This window comes from Chenopodium album, chromosome 3, assembly GCF_948465745.1.
Source record: "Chenopodium album chromosome 3, dcCheAlbu1.1, whole genome shotgun sequence".
NCBI classification, from domain to species: domain Eukaryota; kingdom Viridiplantae; phylum Streptophyta; class Magnoliopsida; order Caryophyllales; family Amaranthaceae; genus Chenopodium; species Chenopodium album.
The window spans coordinates 4,545,301-4,568,122 of record NC_137836.1 but is presented as its reverse complement, the minus strand read 5'-3'; the positions used below and the strand labels follow the sequence as shown (position 1 = coordinate 4,568,122).

The 22,822-nt window shown below is 35.8% G+C and overlaps 1 protein-coding gene across 1 annotated transcript; it reads left to right on the top strand.

Annotated features, from left to right (window-relative positions):
- The first annotated feature begins 5,521 nt into the window (after nucleotides 1–5,521).
- Nucleotides 5,522–22,709, top strand: LOC145624746 (uncharacterized). The gene is made up of 18 exons (XM_081677839.1): nucleotides 5,522–5,652; nucleotides 6,106–6,361; nucleotides 6,809–7,004; nucleotides 8,903–9,211; nucleotides 9,318–9,407; nucleotides 9,666–10,133; nucleotides 10,409–10,516; nucleotides 13,259–13,389; nucleotides 13,482–13,614; nucleotides 14,361–14,721; nucleotides 14,828–15,337; nucleotides 15,375–15,616; nucleotides 15,691–15,849; nucleotides 18,034–18,108; nucleotides 18,952–19,096; nucleotides 19,627–19,823; nucleotides 20,253–20,468; nucleotides 21,889–22,709. Exons 2-18 carry the CDS (start codon nucleotides 6,174–6,176, stop codon nucleotides 22,531–22,533), a joined length of 4,173 nt encoding a protein of 1,390 aa, XP_081533965.1. The 5' UTR covers nucleotides 5,522–5,652; nucleotides 6,106–6,173; the 3' UTR covers nucleotides 22,534–22,709.
- Nucleotides 22,710–22,822: the final 113 nt, after the last annotated feature.

The following is a 22,822-nucleotide window of genomic DNA, read 5'->3' as shown; positions in this document are numbered from 1 at the left end:
TAATACTTTTTTACAATCTTTTAATTATTGTATTTTTAGTACGAGTAGGAAATTGCACTTCAATATTACTTGAACATCATATTATTAACCTTGGTTACACGAGCATCGTCCGTGATTAAGACTAGTTTAGATCTAAAACAATTATACATATTTCAACTCCAAATTTACTAATAGCATCGCTTCTGCCCGATCGTTGTTGCAAAATCACCGAGTAATTTTTGTTCAATGTCAATGCATCTTTCCCACTGCAACCAACTTTTGTATTATGATGTGGATTGATAGTTGTTATTATTATTATTATTATTATTATTATTATTATTATTATTATTATTATTATTGCCTATAGGTTTTTACCTTTTACTTGAAAGGTTTTCCTATTTTAGGCTTTAGGATTTTTAATATTTTATGTAATTTTACTTATTTTAGTTTTTATAGAATATGGAGTATTTATTAGGGTTTTCTAATTTATTTAGGATTTCTTAAAGATAAAGTTTGCATTAGAGTTAGGGATTGTACGAATGGTTTTATGTAATATAAATATTCAACTCATCATCATAATAATATTATATTCTTTGCATCAAAACTACGATTATTTCCTCTTTGTGAGATTATTCTCCGGGTGAGATTTGCCCTAGCGCTTTCTTAGTGTTTCTTGACCGAGAATCAAGATCCTAAACCATCAACCAAGAATTGATTGGCTATACCCGGGGGTAGTTAGAAAAATGATTGAAGGGGGTCGAATTCATGAATCTAAGAGAATGACTATGAAAATTTTATCAGCTCCTTTTGTGTGGAGCATGCATCATAGCCATAGCTTCCGCAACATCCACATCAAAAGCACCCCTCACCTTTAAGCACTAAGAGACTACCACATCACTAAGACGATCCCGCATCACAGCTCCCAATCCCACGCATTTGTTGCTGAATATAGCCGCGTAGGAATTAACTTTGATTATCCCCGCATTAGCTAGGAGAAGACCACTGATTCAGGTGAGGCTTGGCCGACCCATCGATACCGCTTGCCTCTACCACTTGCACATACTCTCCCACCAAACCCACGACCTTCTGAATAAGCTCACCAACATCTTTTTTTTTTCCTTTGTACACCCAAGCGTTCTTCCTAAGCCAGATCCCCCAAAATGAGACTCCAAAAAATACTCCACCATTGGTGGTCTTTATGCTTACTTCTCACTGATGCACACCAAGTTCTAAAATAATTGCCTTCATACCTATCAACTTCCAAGCGCAAAGGGAAGAGATGCCAAACTAATTTTGCTTTATTGCAGAAAGTCAGCATATGAAGTGTCCTCACTCTTTTCCCCATATAAGCCACACATATTGTCAATGGTCATGCCTCGCTGTTGCAAATTTACTTGAGTAACAACACCATTTTTAAGTTTTAACAGCTCTCCACGCAAAATTCTTCACCTTTAGAGGAACATCCACACTCCAAAGAGCATTCCAGTCAAAGTCATCATCATGGCGACCAGAAGTAGATGCCTTCTCACGCCATTCCTCAATGACAGCATCTTATAGGCACTTTTAACAGTATATCTACCATCATTCGAGAAATTTCATACCCATCCATCTCTCTGATCAAATAGAGGGATAGGAATGGAGCAAATAGCTTCAACCTCCCTATCACTAAACAAAGCATTTAGAGCCTGCATATTCCAGTTTTTCGCCACCCATAAATCACGCACCATGTTGTACTCCTCATTCATAATTTCAGTCTCTGGCATAATCTTGAAGTCAGGTAGATTGGGTATCCATGGGTCCTTCCTTATATCAGTTGTAGCTCCATCACTAATCAGTGTCCTTGCTCCCATTTCTACCACATCACGAGCTCCCAATATTGAGCGCAATGTGTAGCTCATATTCAGAGAATTTTTAGCCTCAAGAAAAGACGAGTTTGGGAAATATTTCCCCTTGAGCACTTTTATCATTATTAAAGAGTCTTCGTTTGTCATGATCCTCCACACTTGCTTAGCAAGAAGAGCTTTATTAAAAGTTCTCATATTTCGGAAACCGAGACCTCCATGAGACTTAGGAGCATATAGTTTGTCCTAAGCCACCCAACTCATCTTCCTTTCATCCTTCCTCTGACCGCAAAAGAAATTCCTACACATTTTCTCAATCTCGTCAAGGATAGTCACCGGCAAAGAAAAACATTGCATTGCATATGTAGGAATTGCTTGCGCGATAGATTTGATCAAACTTCTCGACCGGCTTGAGAAAGAAATTTCTCCTTCCACCCCTTCAGTTTTTTTCCAGACCCGATCCTGAATAATCCGAAACACCTATTTTTTCGAACCCCCAATGTAAGTCGGAAGCCCCAAATATTTCTCATGTCCTTCGACAGCCTTAAAAGCTAACTTCATCTGAAGCGTATTTTACCGTTCTTGTTCAATGTTTCGGCTGAAAGACACCTCGAACTTATCCATATTAAGTTTCTTCCCAGAAGCGACTTCGTAAGTAGAGAGAATTTCAAGCACATTATCAACTTCCTCCTTACTTGCATGAACAAATAAGAGACTGTCATCCGCAAAAAAGAGATGTGAAATAGGAGCAACCCTCCTACCAATTTTAATACCATGGATGAGTCTTTTACTTTCTGCATCCCTCAATAGAATAAAGAGAACGGGGGATAAAGGATCCCCCTGCCGAAGACCTCTACTAGGCTTGAAAATCCTAGAAGGTTGGCCATTTACCAAGACATCGAAAGAGGCAGAGCTAACACATTTCATGACCATACTCACAAAAGTTCCCGGCACACTCAACTTAGTCATCATTTTCTCTAGAAAATCCCACTCCACCCTATCATAGGCTTTACTCATGTCAAGTTTAAGCCCAAGATAACCCTTTTTCCCAGACTTCTTTTTCCGGAGATAATGAAAGCATTCATAAGCAACTAGAATATTTTCAGTAATTAATCTTCCCGGAACAAAACTACTCTGGGACTCATGAATAACATAAGGGAGTACTTTTTTTTTCAACATGTTAGCCAACACTTTGTAACAATTTTATACAGAGCATTACAGAGACTAATAGGTCTATAATCAACAGGAGACTCACAATTTTTTTTTTCCGGAATTAACACAATATGAGTCTGATTAATAGAACCTATATCACCATCATTATTCAAAATATCCAAAACTTTCTCAGTCACATCATTACCAACCACATCCTAAAATTTCTGAAAGAAAAGAGCAGGCATACCATCAGGGCCCGAGGCCTTCGTGGGGTGCATCTGGAAGAGACCGGCACGAACATCCTCCGCATGGAAAGGAGCAGCAAGCGAACAATGTTACTTTCTGTAACTTTCGGCTCCACTTTATTGATCACACTTTCTGAATCGGTAAGGTTGCCCGTGGTAAAAAGCTCCTCGAAGTAGCTCACAAGAACTTTTAAAATCTCTTCTTCATCAATATATTCCTTTCCCGCGACATTCTTGATGATTTTGATACTATTTCTTTCTTTCCGTTGCTCAGCCTTGGTGTGAAAAAAAGTGGTATTTTTGTCACCATTTTTCAACCAATCCTGCCTACTTCTTTGTCTCCAGTAAGCCTCTTCCCTATTCTCCAATTCATCCATCCGGTCGTCAAGAGCCCTCATTTGAGCAATAGTCTCATCAGATTGATATTCACCCATCAAATACTTCATTCGAGCCCTACAATCTTCCATCTCTCAAACAAATTCACCAAAATTTTCTCTACTCCAAGTACTAAGGCGACACATTAGGACTCAAGCTAATTTAAATTGTTTTATGTTGATATTGTAAATCTAGCATTATCTTGGGATTGGATACTATAAATCTAACATAAGTGTTAATACTTATCAATTGTGTGTTATATAAATAATTAATAACGTTAATATATTTAAATATGAAATAATTACATTTTACACATTGATTCCAATAATTAATATTTCATACAAGAATGAATTCATGCACAAACTTACAAAAACTAAACCAAATAACAAAATAATAATGACTAATCCAAATATATTTATCTAGCTCTTCACTAATGACATCCTAATTTGGATAACAATGGTGCACGCACAACGCGCGTTGATTACTCGAGGGGTTATTGGGTCAGGGGTTACTTAAGGGGTTACTCGCACGATCGATCGATTACTCAATAAGAAGTAGCTCAAGTAACCCATGACCAAGTAACTTGAGTAAACTCAGCAACTCGAGTAACCCCGACAACTCGAGTAATCCCATACTGAGAAACTTGAGTAACCCTTGCTGGGGCTGCATACCAAAATTTGTGATTTTTTAATGTAAAGTATAGTTAGTGGGATATATTTATTTGTTCGTAGGAGAGAGACATAATAAAAAAAAAATGTAAATAGGGTTGGTCAGAGAGAAATAATTAAACTGTTGTGGACTCTTACCAAAGAAAGTAGTGTTGCAATTATTATGAAATGGACTGTGGCAAAGGTTACCTGAGTTATTTTGTTAGGGGTTACCCGAGTTATTCAGTCAGGGGTTACTTGAGGGGTTAAGACAAGGGTTATTCAAGGGGTTTACTCGGTCAAGGGTTACTTGAGGGGTTACTCGATTAGAGGTTACTTAAGGTGTTCCGACAGGGGTTATTCGAGGGGTTCACTTGGTCAAGGATTACTTGATGGGTTACTTGGTCAGGGGTTAATCATCTAAGGGTTACTCGGTCATGAGTTACTCGAGCTACTTGGTCAATTGTTACTCGAGTTACTCGGTTAGTGGTTATTTAAGGAGTTCGGTCAGGGGTTGTTTGGGGGGTTCAGTCAGGGGTTACTCAATCAGGGGTTACTTGAGGGGGAGGGGTTACTCGGTTAGGGGTTACTTGAGGGGTTCAGTCATGGATTACTCGAGGGGTTACTCGGTCAGAAGTTACTTGAGGAGTTACTTAATAAGGAGTAACTCAAGTAATCCCTGACCGAGTAACTTGAGTAATCGCAGTAACTCGAGTAACCCCTAACAGAGAAATAATTAACACAAAGCAAGACAAAGCTCTAACATGTGATCCAGTCCAAGCAATGGTATTAACTTTTCTAATTTTCTATACTCCATATCAACATAAGTGTCAATGCTTATCAAATGTTTGTGAAATAAATAATTGCTAACATTAATATATTTCGATATGAAGTAACACTCATTCCAATAATTTATATTTCATACAACTACAACATGAAAACAAAATAACAAAACTTTACCAAATAGATTTATATTCACTAATAGCTTCCTAATTTAGATTAACAAAATGATGTTGAATTCAAGCACAAAATTATAATAACTAATCCACATATATTTATATAGTACATCCTAATTTGGATTAATAAAACGGTGCGTGTCAGTGCGCGCGTGCACAAAAACTAGTGAAATTAAATACAGTGGTCAAATTCCAAACCCATACTACTCTAATTTCATTCCTTATTTCAAATCCATTAGTGGTCTATTTTTTGTATTTAGTAACGTGCCAAATATTATAAAATGGACAAATGGAGGAAAATATTGTATAATGTGTAAGGAAGTATAAGACAAATAATTTATAAGGTTGATCACTTGATCCTCCCCCGCACTCTCATTCTCGGTGTCCCTTATTGTCTCGCTGCTCACTCTCTATTTCCTCGCCGGAAAAAGGCCAACGACCACTATTCCGCAGCCAGGTATCCGCCTCTCTCTCCTTCTCTTTCTCTTGCTTCTGCTGCCGCCGCCGCGTCTCCGGTGGTGCCAGTGGCGGCTCCTCCCCTTCCTCTTCATAAATTATGATGCTACATTTTATATTTTCCCTAATTTACATGCTTTTCATTCTATTTTCCTGTTCAATCATATCCTAAACAATTTATTTCAAATTATACTTGGAATTCTGTTTTCTTTTCAACTTTAATCTACGAAGCTATACGAATATGCCCGTGTTTTTTTTTTTTTTTTTTAATTTTTTTTTTTAACTTTTTAAATTGGTTTATACAAGGTTTGGTTTAATGAGATTAGGTTATGTATGAAACTTGATCATATGGTATAAGTAGTTCATGCTGTATAAAATCAATCCCCTAAAAAAATGTATTCGGTAGTGTACAATTTCAAGTTAATTTACTCAGAAATTGGGTGTCTTTTTATAGGTGACTGATTCCGGCATCGCATTTGGCAGCATTTTCATGTAATTTTGTTGATTGGTGTGGCAAACGACATGGATTTGAATAAAGATGGTTTCTTGAGTGTTGAAGCTCAGAACAGTAGCATTTTCTGTCAATTAAAATCTTGTTGTTTAGAGTTGCTTGACCTTCTGCAAAACCCCAAGAAGCAATCACCTGCTGTTTCTCAATTGCTTGCCCTTCTTCGCTCTTTGACTTTGGAGGACGTCGAACCTTTTTTTGAGTATGTTGTCCTGCTTTCGTGTTATTGCGTTTTTGTTTATTGGAATTAAGGCTTCATATTGTTGTTGCTGTTACTGTTGCTAACTGAACAGATGCAATCTTTCATTATGTAAAGGTTTATTTGAATACTGTTCGAAGGAATAAAGTGATGATTGATTTTAAACAGTTATATTGATGATTCAACGTTTATTTGTAATGCTTCAAATATCCTATTGTGTGCTAGTTTCATACTCACTATGTCCGTAATTGTTTGCTCCGTTTTTCTTTTAAGGCCGTCCCTAAAATATTGTTTCTTTTCCATCTCAACAATAAATTAACAAAGTAATCAAATCTTGAGGGCAAACAATTGGGGCAGAGGGCGTATTGCCGTATTCATCGCAAATTATACTTGTTTTTGTGATTATTTTGTTTACTTTGATTCTAATTTTAACCTCTATTTTTCTTTCAGCTATATCTTGTTTCCATTGCTGCTTCTAATGGATGCAGCAGTAGATTGCAGATCTGTTCAAAAACGTAATTGTGATGGAAAATCAGAAATGCTCTTTGACCATCAAACCCTTAAAGTGAGTGATGCTGTTTCAGAAGGCGTGCTTCAATGTTTGGAGGAGCTTTTTACCAAATGTTGTTTAGTTTCTGTAAATCAGGTTTGTGGATTCTTTTTAACACTTTTATTCATACCATAGTTCATAGAGCAACCTTCTATCTTGTGACATTTCTGTATATCTTCACCTTTCCTTTGCCCGCCAAAAATGTATTATCTGTTTTGCATGCCATCAGGGGGTTGTTGTAAACTGCATTTTGTTATACATGTCTTTTCAGCAATGTTTTTGGGATTTAGTTTAGTCCTTATGTTCTTAGTTTTAGGTCGTTTTCGGGTGGGTGACAATATTTATAAGGACAGTTAAAATAATTTGTTGAAAACTTGAAATTTTGAGTTTAATGCGCAAAGCACGCTTGAATCTTTGAAATTACCTAGATTACTCCTAATCTAAGTTTTTTCACTCCTGAATCCTGAGTTTCAGTTTAATGGTTGTTAGTATAAGAATCATGATTGACTATGCAAGAGCACAGAACTGTATAAACTCAGTCAAACCGGCTGTGAGGCTAGGTAAAATTAGCTCACTACTAGACCCCTAATTCCCAAATGAATTAAAAAAGCTAACGCATTCCCGGGTTAGGAAAATTACTCCTGCAGCCTTTGTAGTTACACGCCTTAGTATTCCTATAATAACCACGGGTGCAATAAACTTTAAACAACATTTGAATTGGAATTGATTAAGTAATTCGGTCCATACTGCTTAGCCACATGAATTGGACTCAAACAAATAGATCGCCAATTTACAAATTGCACCATGTAAAGTTCACAGCTTAAGGGTTCATGGATTATCCACAAGCTTATTACTAAATAAAGCAAGTAAATTAAGATATTTTAAGCAAGATTACAAAGCTATTTAGCAAGCCATGTAACATAAGTATGAAATGTTTAACTAGATGCAAAATTGCAAACCAAGGTGATGTGTTCATCTTCTGAGGTTGAATATGAATCCTCATCACTTTTGTTGTTTGATTTCAATGTTAAGCCAGCAAATATGAATGCCAAACATCATGATAACACATAAGGAAAAATATTGTTTGGTTGCTCAAAACAAGTTGGGGAATTAAAAATTCATGTGAATTTGGATATAGGGGGTTTGTTTGGTTGATTCTTAAACGTAAAAATGTAGAAAGTGCAAATTCATGGGAATCAAATTACCAAGCACCCCTCTTGGTAATTCAAAATTCTCATGATTTGCAAATGCCTTCATAACAATCAAACAAGTTTAGCCATTTCCTAGGAAATTTGATTTGGGATTAGATTCCAATGAAATACAAATGCCTATGGGAATTTGATTCCTATGTCAACCAAACAATACCTCACTGTTTCTTTGTTCAATTAGCTGAACATTGTTTAAAGTGCAGTTTTCCATTATCACTATGATGTATGTTCATTATCAATGGCAAAAGCAATGAGGCAGTAATGTGTAGACACCACCGTGGGCCATTGAACTGAGGATCTGGCGATCTGCATAGCCTTGGTCTTCTTTCACACAATTGAAGGGATTGAGTATTCATCCAAAAAAATAGTTTCTACTCCCTCAGTATTATAATTATTGACAGTCAATACCAATTTGTGTGTTTGACCAACAATATGTATAATTACACATTATTAAAAAGTAGTATTAAACTTCACAGTAATATCTATTTAAAAACATTTTATATGATACTAGTTGATTTTCTTATGTTACTCAAAGCTATAGTCAAACTTAGTATATGAAAAGTGAAGAATGTCAAAGTGTGTCAATTATTATGTACCCAAGGGAGTTTTTCTTGTCTTTTCTCCTCTGTTATGTTCCAAACAAAAGAATTTTGAATATCAGTTTTACTGGAAAGTCTGACTCTACCAAATTAACAGAGCTGTAGTTGTCCTTACATTTTTATCATGGTTAAAGTTTGAACATTGGTGCTACATGTGGCCTGAAGCTTTGACTCTACTTTTTGGTAGATGACTGTTGTGCTGAAGACATTGACTCATGGTGCCATGCTATCACCATTAGAGGCTGCAGAAGAGTTCCGAGAAGGAGTAGTCAAGTGCTTTAGGACATTAATTTCCAATATAATTTCTTGCTCCGACACATCTTGCTCCTGCAAACACAGTTTAATTCAACCTCTCCTTCTAGATACTGAAGATTTTAGATCCTCAACTGCTGAACATTTGGAGTGTCATTCTCAACCCAAGGAATGCTTGATTGCATTTCTCCAATCAGAAAGTTCTTCAGCTGCTGTTGGACACTGGCTCTCTCTCCTGCTGAATGTATGTTGAAACCTTGTTTGCTCTGCATATTGAATAATAAGACTATTTTTATTCACATGCTTATACTAGTTGCTAATTTAGCTCTTATCAATTTGCTTGCACCAAGATTGCAGAAGCCGAAAGCTCACGTGGTCTTAGGGGAAGTGCAAAGATTCGGATAGAAGCTCTTTTGACCTTACGCATACTTGTAGCGAAGGTAAAAATGAAGAAGTCTTGTTTCTTATACTTAGAAAACTATGGTGGAAATGCTAATGCTTGGAGAATCTGTTCAACCCAAGCCTTTGGGTTGATCTTAACACTTTTATGTTTCTAATGGTTATGAGTTACTTATAAATTCTGCAGTCAGAATTTTGCTGGAATTGTAGAAATGTAGATTAAGTGGATTCTCGTTGTTGTACAAAACTTCGAGTAATATTTGATATCTTCTTAGTGAATGTTATTTCCCCTTTGGCAGGTTGGTACTCCAGATGCCCTGGCTTTCTTTCTGCCCGGAGTTGTCAGTAAATTGGCTGGAATTTTGAATGTTTCCAAATCTATGATTAGTGGGGCTGCTGGAAGTACTGAAGCTACTGATCATGCAGTTAGAGGCTTGGCGGAATTCCTCATTGTAGTCCTTCAGGATGATGCCAATATATTTGATCCTCGTGTGTCCCGCAACAATTTGCTTGCTTCGCTTTCATATGAGAATGAATCTCCGCAATCTTTTCTGGAGGAGCTACGCCACATGCATGTCAAAGCTCAGGATCGGATTCAAACTCCTGCAAAGAGTTCATGTCTAAAAACACCTAATACCAAGGAGGAGGAGAAGCAAAGCCACAAAATCAGTGGTGGACTAGGGCCTTTGCACGTCAAACGTACGAGAGACTGGCTTGAAAAAACCTCAGTCAATATTGACTGTTTGTTGAGCAAGATTTTTCCACATGTATGTTAATAGATTTGATTTGTTATCTGAATTCAGTTTATACTATATAGAATAAGATTCTTCACAAGCTGATAAATTTTATTTGGATAAGTTGCTTCACTAGAGTTGACTCCTGTCCTACACTGTAAATGTCTGAATTTGAATTGATGGGTAAATCCAAAATCTCTTCATTGCTGGTATTGCCATTTATTGCCAAAGCTGGTTCAGAGCTATCTTCTTTCATTCTCAACTATAATTTACAGCCTGCTAAATCGTGTCTTTGATGTTCTTGTCAGATGTGTGGGCATCCATCTAAGAGAATAAGGCGTGGGCTTGTCTCTGCAGTACAAGGACTCTTATTAAATTGCAGTAATATTTCGAAGGGGAGCAGATTGATGCTTTTGGTAGGATGACAGTAATTGCTGCTGCTTCATTTACCTTTCATTTGATTCTCACTTACTTTTGATTAGCTCTGATAAACATTATGTTTGATTATGGGGCACTTAGGGAAGATGTCAGGAACCCAAACATCTCAAATTCTGAACATGACATGAAAATGTTTTCAAAAAACTAAATAAAAATTGTAGTACTTAGTGGTTTTGAGTTCTGGCTTTGTGCTTATGAATTGTTTTGAGTTCTGGCTTTGTGCTTATGAATTGTTTGAATGTAAGTAGTAAAATCTGATTCTTGGGTCATTTACTATTTATGCCACCAATTCACTTTCAGAAGTACCTGCAGTATTTAGAGACCCTAAGTAACTGGTTGCAAAAACCTATTATATCCACACACACACACCAACCACCTACCCACCTATAGGTTTTGAATCAAGTTATGAGTTCATGCTTACACCAGTGTTGATTGATTTTAAAACTAAAGCTTTATATGCCCTTATAATGCTCTCTTATTTCATTTTTTACTGTATGTCAATGTTTAAGTTCATCATATGTGAGCTGGAGGTTAATTTTTCTGTATATATAAGGATATGGTATAAGTTATCTATTATTTGTTATCTACTGTTAGTTTTACATATCTGCTGTATTAACTATCCAACACATTAATAGAAGGGGAAATTTTTGTTAGGCAACACAAAAGAGTTTATAGGAAATTGAGGAAGAGGAAGAGGATAATTGAGGATAACATATCCTCCAAAAACTGACTAGACATTCTCCAAATAACTGACCAATTTTAATTAATTGAGGTCTCTCATGATCTCTCCAAATATTCTTCAAAAATATGACTATAGACTAGCAAAACTATGATGTTAACCTCTTGTATTACATTAAGTTAGTCAGACCAAAACTGTCAATAATATCACGACCTTGCTGTGCAAGCTGGGCTAAGAAATCCATTATATTCCTGATAGAGACCTGATCAACATCTACCACCTAATAATTTTAATATTTTGTGATTTTCTTCCATGTAAACCAATTGAGTGTTGTTAAGCTACTGATACTTCTTTTCATTGTTCTTTCCAAATGTTGTATGCTACGCTTGGGCACAAACTTTAAGTGTAGCCTAACTGCTAGTCGTCTTGTGACGTAGAAAACCTGTTTGGTGAACAATCTGATTAACTCTAAAGTTTTATCTTTCTAATACATATTTTCAATTAACATGTTGTGTGGGGATTTCGATATTGCAGGTGTGTTGGTGTACCTACTTTATACTGCTTATTACTCCTTACTAAAGCTTTTTGTGTCATGTTTTTAGTTATCACTTGGTATATTTGATGCAGGGCTGATGTTCTTGCGTTAAATTTACTCTTGAAAAGACTGTTATTATTTCATTACATTCACCCCTATTGATATTTAATGCCTAAGAGCAAGATCAGTAAAGTTGTTACATTAGAATAATGAAACAATACTAATTGTGAACCAAAAGATCTTATGAAATAACAGTAGGATTCAACAATATGTTTGCCTAACTGTCTCATGCTGCCTACACATCTGACATCCCAGCATTTGAGGAAATGTTTAGATGGAATGGAACCTTTGGTTTGTTCTTTTTCCAATCTCTTTGATTTATCTGTAGTACAAGAATGCATGATATCTGATGACTTCTTGATACTATATTATTGTATCCTTTTCGAGAGTCTCTGCGAGCTGTCACTACCTCTATGTATACTGGTCATCTTGTAAACATTAATAAAATATTTGGCAGATAAGGTAGATTGTTCAACACACCTAAGAGTGCAGTTGCTGCCCTTGATAGTAATATGTTGGTTGAGCTTTAGAGAAAGAGAAATCAAACTTCAATTTTACCCTTGAAAGCAAAGTGAATGTAAAATGAATAAAAGAGATTGACAATTTAATAGCTTCACAAGTTCACACACACACTCTCTCTCCCCCCCCCCCCCCCCCCCCACCCACCCCCCGTTGACTTACAAATTCCCAATCTCAATGTAGCTAGAGTGTCAACTAAGATGCACCTCAATCTATTTAATTGCTTTTCCATTTTTACTGAAAAATTGGGAGTTCCGGAAATAGGTGAGATTATAGAGCTGAAGGGTTAAGAGTGTAGATGAAGGATTAAAGACCTTTTTATCAAGAGCTTGACACGACATAGCAAGGCAACTCGACATTAACTCGAAAATACTAAGAAAACACTAAGTCACGACACACCACGACACAACCAACCCGTATTAATAATTGGTCAAATTATGCAATTACCCTACTTTTTACTTAGTTTTTGATTGATATTGTGAACAACACGTAATGAACATGAGATCAAACACAAACATGACATGACACAACTATTTGCCACCTTAACTTTTATCCTAAAACATTGGAAATTACAAATTTTTATAAAATTATAACTTTTTGATATAAAGATGAGAAGCATGGCTTAGATTATTCAATTTTTAGGTGATATGTGAAAGATTTTTTACACTATCGTGTCTTTTCGTGTTGCATCTGCATTTCATATATCTGGATGGAACTAGTACCAATTCTATATGATGGAGCATTATTTAGCATCTTTTTTTTTTTTTTTTTTTTTTTTTTTTTTTTTTTTTTTTTTCCCTAAAGATGGTTTTACTATCACTTTTGAATTGTAAGTGGAAGGTGTTTATGTGATGTATATCTGAACTATTATAGTCGATCTTTGTTTCATGTTTGCTAGATTATTCTTATAATTGTTTTTGGCTTTAGGAATGTTTGTGTAATTTGGCTTGTGATGATTCTGAAGATGTTTCCCTGCCTGCTCAAGATGTCCTTGGATTATTGTTCTCATCAAACGGAAAATATACTGTTGAGGATGATTTAGCTGAAATTTTTAGCAGGTCCATATTCACTAGCTCTGAATTTATTGGTTACTTATTCTTGAATTTAACAGAAACTTTCATTTCTGTATTATCTTTTTTCTTAATAACAGGCTACTTGAGAAGCTCCCTAAGTTTATTCTTGGATGTGAGGAATCTTTGGCCCTTGCTTCTGCTCAGCAGATGCTTGCCGTGATCTACTATTCTGGACCTCAACTTGTTGTTGATCACCTTTTACGTTCTCCTGTATGTCCTTTCATCAATATTATGAGACTTCTTTGTAGATATGTCATTTTTTTGCTGTTCCATCAATTTATAGATTACTGGCCCTGCTGGTCTTTGTAGGATGCCTTTTCACTCTTCTTTAGTTGTCATTTCATTGATGTTTATTCTTTCTATCACTTGGAATATGTTTCTGTAGCTGTGTTATTACCTGGTATTTTAAAGTTTGAATAAGTAATGTTAAAATAAAGAAGGATACCTAAGTTTGCAGATAGATGAGGTAACTTTTCTCAAATAATGGAAAACCATCCCAACTAAACAACTGTAGATTCAAATTACACCCAAAGCAAGATACGGGAACTATTTGGCAAGAGCCCAAGAGGGTTGCTCCCTCTTTTAGCTGATCATAAACTATAGCCTTTCCTATAAGCTTTATACTCTGTTTTTTTGTTGGTTACATTTGTTGTAGCTACAAAAACCAGAAGGGTAGGGGAGTGAAGGAAGCAAGTGGGGTGTGTGTTAGAAAAAGTAGGAAAGAGAGTGATGCATTAAAAAAAGTAGGAGATAGAGTGGTGTATGTGAGATATAGGGATTAATAAATGTCTGCAAATTAGGAATTAATTACTAGTATAACCAGTATCACAAAATAAATGGGTGGAGAGAGTATTTTATCTGTTATTGTATGTGGAATTATTTGCACCTTTCACTCTCTCTGCTTATTTATTTATGAGCTAAACATCACAGCTAATTATAAATATATGACCATGCAGATTAAGGCTGCAAAGTTATTTGACGTATTTGCCTTGTGTCTGAGTGAGGAGTCTGTCTTTGCTGGCTCTCTTGGAAAAATAGTCTTATCAAGGCCTTCTTCTACTGGATACTTGCATTCTCTTGCAGAGTTAAAAATTGGAAGTAAGATTTCTGAAGACCAATATCCTGTCAATAATTCCAATACATATGAAGTGTCAAACATGCACACTTTGGTCAAGGAAATGGAGTATTCCGAAGGACAAACTTATGAGAATTATGAACTTCCACGTATGCCTCCTTGGTTTGCCAATGTAAACTTTCATAAATTGTATCAAGCACTTGCAGGAATTCTTAGACTTGTGGGTTTATCCTTAATTTCTGGTAATGTATCTTTCCTCAATTGTATAATTTTCTGATTGGATCCTGATGTTCTTGTCAATATTCTGACTTATGTGTATCTTGTTTCTGTTTTCTATGTGCCAAACAGACTATAGAAATGAAGTGCCGTTATCAAAGATTATCGAGATTCCTTTGGATAATTTGCGTAAATTAGTCTTTGAGATACGTAGGAAGGAGTACAATAGTGAAAGCTGGGAATCTTGGTACGCTAGGACAAATTCAGGTCAATTGTTGCGACAAGCTGGAACTGCTGCATGTATCCTTAATGAAATGTTATTTGGCATGTCAGATCAAGCTATGAATGTCTTTGGAAAAATATTTAAGAAGTCAGGAGTAAGAATTGAAGAGAAGCAAAATAGTGATGCCACTGCTTTTGGTCATTCTTGCCAAGTACGATGCCATGTTGCTCATGGATCACATTGGCAGACTAAAGGAGCTGAGAACGTGAGGCAGCATGTAATTGATTGTGTTGGTACCATTTTACATGAGTACATAACTCAAGAAATTTGGGACCTTCCAGTTATACTTGAAACATCTCTTCTTAAATCTGGCAGTGAAAGTATTGATAAGAACTTCTTACACGATGTTGCCAAACTACACCAGGAAATGACACTTCCATAACTTGTCATTTTAAGCTTCTTTTTATTGTTTTTATATCTTGTCTAGCTCTAACACTTTTCATATTTATTACCAACAGGTGCTCATCGAGGGAATTGGGATCTTCAATACCACACTTCGTGAGCAATTTGCTTCAAGTGGGTTCCTCTGTTCCTCTCTATATCTGTTGCTTGAAAACCTGATGTGCTCAAACTCTGACGTCAGACAAGCATCTGATGTTGTGCTACGTTTAATTTCTGCCACATCTGGATGTTCATCGGTAAGAGTCATACTATGCCTTATCCCTTTTGCCAATTCCTGGTTTACTGACTTTCTGACCCAAACAATCTACAGGTTGGTCACCTAGTTATGCTAAATTCAGACTATGTTATTGATTCATTATGCCATCAATTGCGTCATTTGGATCTGAATCCTCACGTCCCAAACGTGCTTGCCGCAATGCTTTCTTGTGTTGGTGTGACTCATAAAATATTGGCATTGTTGGAGGAGCCGGTATGTTCCAAATTTCGTTAATTGTGAAAACCTGTTCTGCTATCCTTTCACCTTGTTTCTGGTTCTTGAAGTGTTTGGTTATAGCAAAAAAGGGTGATTCTCGGTTTTGAAAATTAAATGACAAATGCTATGTCTTCTAGATGTTATTCATTTCTGCTTTCAAAAAAAAAAAAAAAAAGATATTTATTTCTCTTTTTCCCCGTAATAAAGTCTTTGATTGGTTATTAATTATCATTGAGAATCCAAAAACACCACAATTTAGAAATGGAATCATTATGGGGTAATTATAAATTACCGTGGTCCGAGTCAAACAGTTTCAAATATACTCCAAAAGAATCATATATTGACTTTAATAAGATGTAACAACTAATAATAGTAACAATACTTTAGTCATAATTTGTCGCAATATGTGTGGAATTGTTTGTCTATCATAAGCATTAATTTATTGAATATACTTGGAAATTGTATAATAAGAACATTAATTAAAGCGCTTGCCATTTTTTACTAGATTATATGTTACTCCCTCTGTTCTTGAAACTTTGTTACATTTGGTGATTTTATGCGGTTATTAAGGAAAATAGTATAGTGAATGTGATGGTTAGATGTCACATGTAATAAGTATTAAGGCATTAAGTCAACGTTGGAAATAGAAATTGTTAAATAGGTATAGTCGCTTAATAATAGGAAGACTATCATTTACCACCTCCTCAACAACTGGCAATACACCAACTTCATCTTATTAGCCCCCTTTCTCAATGATATTTTGTTTCTTTGCCTTCCTCTTCCTTGCATTTACTCCATTGTGCTACTCCCTTATATTAGTTACACTCTCAGCAATTCTCAGTCTGATTGATAAAATTTGAAAGTTGGGGGAAGAAACCCTAATATATCAAAAACCTTCAATTCAATGAATTAAGGACAAATTATAGAGGAATTTAAAATTCAATTGGGAAAGTCTTCAATTACAACCACCAACTACCTTAGGGCTGATTTCGACCTTTGATTGAGATTAAATGAGCAAATGGGGATGAAATTAGAGAGAGCAGATTTTAACGAAGGGAAGAGGGTGGAAATAGGAAAAGGTATGGTCATATGACCTGCACACCCCAAGTCAATGCCGGAAATAGGTCGGTAACATTGGAAAATGGGATTAGGCTGTCTCTTACAACAACAACAACAAAAAAAATTTTATGGTTTTTACTTGCCAAAAAAAATTGAAAGGTTTTTTTTCTGATAAAAAAGTTACTTTAATTTTTTTTTTTTTTTAATACAAATTTTCCTTTATATTATTTTTAGCAATTTGTTTGTGCAGTCTGGTCAGCGCATCTGTTTGGGTACAGAGGGCCATAGGTTCGAATCCTGTCACCTTGTTGTGATGGGCTGATGTGCACAGACCCGTAGGCTATAAGGCTGACAAAAAAAAGCAAATTTTTTTTAATCAAAAACTTGGAAAAAGTGCTCAAACCATACCTTGAGGAGAAGGTAGCCGAAAGAGCGCTTCTCCGAGAGACATAGTTCGAAAGGGTGCATCCCGTGCCTTTCTTGGTTGGAAAACCCAACCGGCATCTCAGGTCAAAAACATAATATGAGTTTACCAATGCTTGCTATAAGGGGAATTTAGTTTGCTGCATATTATAGGTTCATAATATACCTTTTTTTTTTAGGATAATAAATCAATATGTTGAAACCTTTTTATTTATTTATTTTTATTTTATTTACGTGGTGGTAAATCAATTAATGTATGTATATCTAGTGCTAATTTGATGCTGATATTAACTTCTTTTTTTTGCACAATAATTAGCTTGGAATAGTATATGAAATACCTATAATAGTATTATGACAAATGATGGGGCCTGCCTATAAACTATTATAGGCATGTACAATAGTTATTAATTAACCTATCATTCCTGCATATATACATATATATAGATTGGCTTTTTGGTCCTCTTACAATTAATTAACCTATCATGCCCGCATATATTTTTTTTTCCCCCAAAATTGGCAAGTTTCAAGCAAATTCTTACATCACACTTTTAAAACGGGGCCGTGATTTTCATTTGTATTTTTGAGACATCTGCTTGGCTTTTTTTTCCTCTTAAAATTATGTAGAATATCAACTATCTTTACCATCCATTATTTATGGTATGTGACTAGTTATGCCTTATTTTAAAATTCTTTTTGTAGATGCGCTCTGTTTCAATGGAACTGGAAATCCTTGGAAGGCATCAGCACCCGGAGTTGACTATTCATTTCTTGAAGGTTTTCATTTTCATTCGAAACTTTGTTTAGAAATGTTTATTGATGATTTTTCGTTGCTGTTTATTGTATTTTATAAGTCATCTGCCTCCTATTTTATAAGTCTTAAACTGTTATTAGCTTATTTTATCATTGAAATATTGCCATATTGGTATTTTCAGGTAATTGAATTTTCTGAGTGCACTGTGTGAATACATTTTATACTCTGTACTTCTGATTTTCAAATCTTAATTAGCTAGTATTTGAAAATTGATCAAGTGTCATGCAGGCATTATGTTCCTCTAAAATTTTTTGGCTTGTGGTTTGCACATACTATTGTGATTATCTGTTCCTAGGAATGAGTAGATAGATTCATTGATAGGTAGCTACTCAGAATAAGCCATACTAGCGAAGTTTAGATCACTAATTAGGTGTTATTTCCTATTTTAAATTGTGTAAACTGGCCAGTTTGCCATCCTTGGGCTGTTTTCGTGGTCAAAATAGTTGCTAAGACTTTATAACGTCTTGTGACTGAGGTTATGCATTTATACTTGTTGTGGTCTTTTAAACACAAACCTTCGAGTGTTAGCTTACAACGTGTGTAAGAAGTTTTCTTGGTCTCTGTGCATTACTAGATTATTAGATTATTTAGCAGGATGATGGAACTTGGAAAAGAGTGGCTAGGTTAATGAATTTTCTATTTGGTCAGCCCTTTTTGAAAAGAAAGTTAATCAGCTCCCCTTCCTCGTCACACAGAGATCACAAAAAGAAATTTGCCACAATACTTGATTAGTAATGTGATGTTGAAGCCTATGTTTCCAATTTTATCACTGGTATGTTTATGATGATGTTTCAATTTTCTGTCAGGCTGTAGCAGAGATGGTTAAGGCAGCTAAGCACGAGGCACAATTGTTGCCTGCTCAAGCTGAATCCTTTTTGGCAGCTGTTAATTCTAAAGTATCTGATGTGAAAATGGAACTCGAACGGGATACTGTTAATGCAGAGGAACCAGGTATATCAGTATGTGAAACACTGTATAATTTCCCTGACTCCCTATCCCTGAAAATCCATTTCTCTGGGTACCCTATCAAGTTTCTTATTCCGTAGCTTTGTAATGCAAAATTTTGGTTCAGGCAGATTTATGGAGTCTTTTATCTTGATTGATCAAAGAGGAATATAGCTTCTAGTGTCCAATCTTTTTGCTTTTGGGAAGTGTTATATTGTAGGGCCAAATGTCCGTCAATGGTAGATATAGGCGTTGTTCCATTGCCAATGTGGACACGCTATTTCTAAACGACTGTACCATGGTTTTTCTTGTCTTCATTGTTTTTCTTTTTGTTGTCCATCTTCCCTCCCCGACCCCCCTTTTTTCAAGCCAATATAACTAGCTTGTCTGCTTGGACAAGCCATGCTATGTATCATGATTATCTCTACTTCAGTTGCTTTACTGGTTTGTAGCCAATTTGTGCTCTTTGCATTTAAATGCAATGAATATCCTTTATTTTGGTGCTTTGCTCTTACTTTTGATCATGCAATTTGCAGAACCATGTGATGTTGCCTTTAGTCGCGACATTGTTGTGAAAGTGGAAGAGTGGGAGAATATTTTGTTTAAATTACATGACAATAAGAGGTATCGTCGGATCGTTGCATCTGTTGCAGTATCCTGTTTGAGAGCTGTTACTCCGTTGCTTGGATCTGAAAAGGAACCGATATGCTTGATTGCATTGAACGTAATTGAGGTATCTCTAGATTTTCATCCAGAAGACTAGAAGTATCATCTTTTGCACTTGCTAATTATTTTTCTCAATTAATGTATAATTTGCTTCCATTTGATTTAAAAACTCTTCTCCTCTACTTTATCTCTAAGTAATACGGTATCATTTGCTATGAAATATGATGGCCCAATACCTCTATATTTAAGACATTTTTTTTTTCCCGTGGTTTTACCTGTCCTAAAGTACATGTGGGTGTGTTGCATATCTAAACTGTAGAGTGGCTACAAAGTTATTTATGCGAGTGTTGTCAGATTGGTGGATTACAGAATAACAGAAAGCTCTGTTTTTTTTTTATTGAATGTATCAAGATGCTGGCTAGACTTCAGTTTAGCCGGGTTCATTTATCTAATGAAGTATGTAATTAGTTATCTGATTCTTTCCTCCCCTCTGTAGGATGGTGTTGTGACACTGGCAAATGTGGAGGAAGCGTTCAGGCATGAGAAAGAAGCTAAAGGAGGCATTGAAGAAGTAGCATCTTTGTGTTCCTTTTATCATCTTAAAGACATTCTTGATGTTGCTGAGGAGGGGAATGATGAGAACAGACTACTTCCAATGATGAACACAGTATGGCCATATTTGGTTGCTTGTGTACGAAATAGGATCCCTGCGGTAAGCATCTTCTCCCTGCGTTTTCTATTAATTGCTACATGTCCCTATTATAGAAGTTTCATATAAATGCTACATATCCATTTTTGGTAATGTGTTTTCTTTCTCTCTCGATATACACGGGTTACCATGTTATCTCTCTTTGTCTCACAACTATTACTTAGTATATGTGCCTCCCTTACATGCAACAGATAATAGCAAATGGAAAAGTAAATTTTTTGGTTCTCCTTTCAGCCACAAACTGTCATTGTGTAATCTGTGGTGTATCACAAATTTTTCCTCGTAGTCCCTATGAATAAGATTGACTGTCGTTCTCTTTAACGGTGAGAGTGGTATCAGATGGAGAGGTTTTCTGCTTGCTTGGTCCCTGTTGTATGTGTTGGAGTATAACAAGGCTACAAGGAAAAAATATAGCAGAGGAATTACTAAAATGATTTAATATTATTGGGTGTTTAGTTAGTAAAAGGCGAATTACAATTTGTTATAACTTATAAACAGCTCATGAATCCAAAAAAGAATCCCAAGATAAGCCATAAAGAGCAATATATCTTATAAACAGCTGTTATTTTATCTATTTAACTTGTTAGAAAGGAAGGTTTTAATTTTAGGTTAAATACTAATTCTGATAGCCTTGTAACTTTTGCTGTAGCATAAGCAATTTTGTCATTTTTTAGTGCTACTTTCTATTTTTTTTTGTTGGTTTTAATTTTTCAATGTGATATTATTTATGTATGTTTTTTTCATGGTTGTTTGCCTTCTTCCCTCCCCCCGCCCCCCTGCTTATTGATTAATTAGTTTTCTTATTGTTGGTTTTAATTTTTCAATGTGATATTATTTATGTTTTTTCCCTGGTTGTTTGCCGTCTCTCAACCCCCCTGCATTTATTCTTCTCCTGAACCTTGCTCGAATTTCACTATTGTTTGTCAACCCCCCCACCCCCACCCCCTCTAAAAAAACCCAAAAAAAAAAGATTAAAATAACTATTGTTTCCATTATTCTACTCCTGTTCCCTGCGGGAATTTCTAGTAACTCCCTCTCTCTTTCCCTTAGCATACCCTGAAAATTTTCTTTATAAGGGTTCAGGCATTCTCTTCCTTGCAGCTCTATCCTGAAACTACGAGCAACAATTTTTAGAAACAGAATAGAAGGGAAGCTATTAGTTATGGGAAGGTAGAAAGATTTAAATGGGATAGAAACAAGACTAGGAAGGTTAGGTCAGACGGTGAATGAGTGTCAGAAAATCTGATAATTCACAAGGTATTTTTTTGAATTTTTTTCTTCATAAACAAGTGGGAATTGGCACTAAATATTGTAAGTTGTACAATCGTTTTTCCTCTTTTTGTGTGGGTTTGGAGGGAATGTGTGGGGCGCAACTGTTGCTCCATTTTGCTTGCATTTCCTGATAATTCTCATGTTTTTGCAGCCTGTTCGTAGATGTGCAGAAGTGATTAGCAATGTGGTGAAAATTTGTGGTGGAGACTTTTTTTCTCGACGTTTCCATACTGACGGGTCCCATTTTTGGAAGCTCTTAAGTACATCACCATTCAAAAGAAAACCTATTTCAAGTGATGAGAAAGCACCACTTCTACCTTATAGAAGTACTTCTCGCACATTGGAAGATCCCATATCTGAATCTTCCAATCTGAAAACCCAAGTAGCAGTTCTCCGCATGATTGCTGAGCTGTCGCGGGATAAAAAGAGTGCTTCAGCTCTTGAAGTAGTACTTAAAAAAGTTAGTGGTCTTGTGGTAGGAATAGCATGTAGTGGTGTGACTGGGCTCCGGGATGCTTCAATAGACGCCCTTTCTGGACTTGCATCAATTGATCCTGATCTCATTTGGCTTCAACTGGCTGATGTGTATTACTCTTCGAAGGAAGAAGATGTGAAACCATCCAGTTCCGGACTCCCTGAGCTTGCAGAAATTCTTCCGCGCCCTATTTCTTCAAAAGACTACCTTTATGCACAGTATGGAGGTCAGAGTTATGGTTTTGATGTTAATTTTTCTTCAGTGGAAAACGCATTCAGAATATTGTACCCTGAAATGTTTCTTATACAAACACAACACTAGCTCTGTAGCAATTATGTATATAAGTCATTTCAAATATTCTGTATTGTACGATTGCTGAAGATGAGGTTTGAATTACCAATCTAAGGCTTTGCCTAGTGATTTTTTTTGTTTTTGCATTTATTAACATGAAGTTTAAGATCAAATCTCATGATATATATTTTTATTTTGAGGTGAGATATTTATTTTTATAATGTCATGATTTGATTGTGTAATCATGCACACAATAGTAAAATATTCACCTTGTCCACTTACAAAATCGAGAAACAAAGGTGATATGACATAAAAAAAT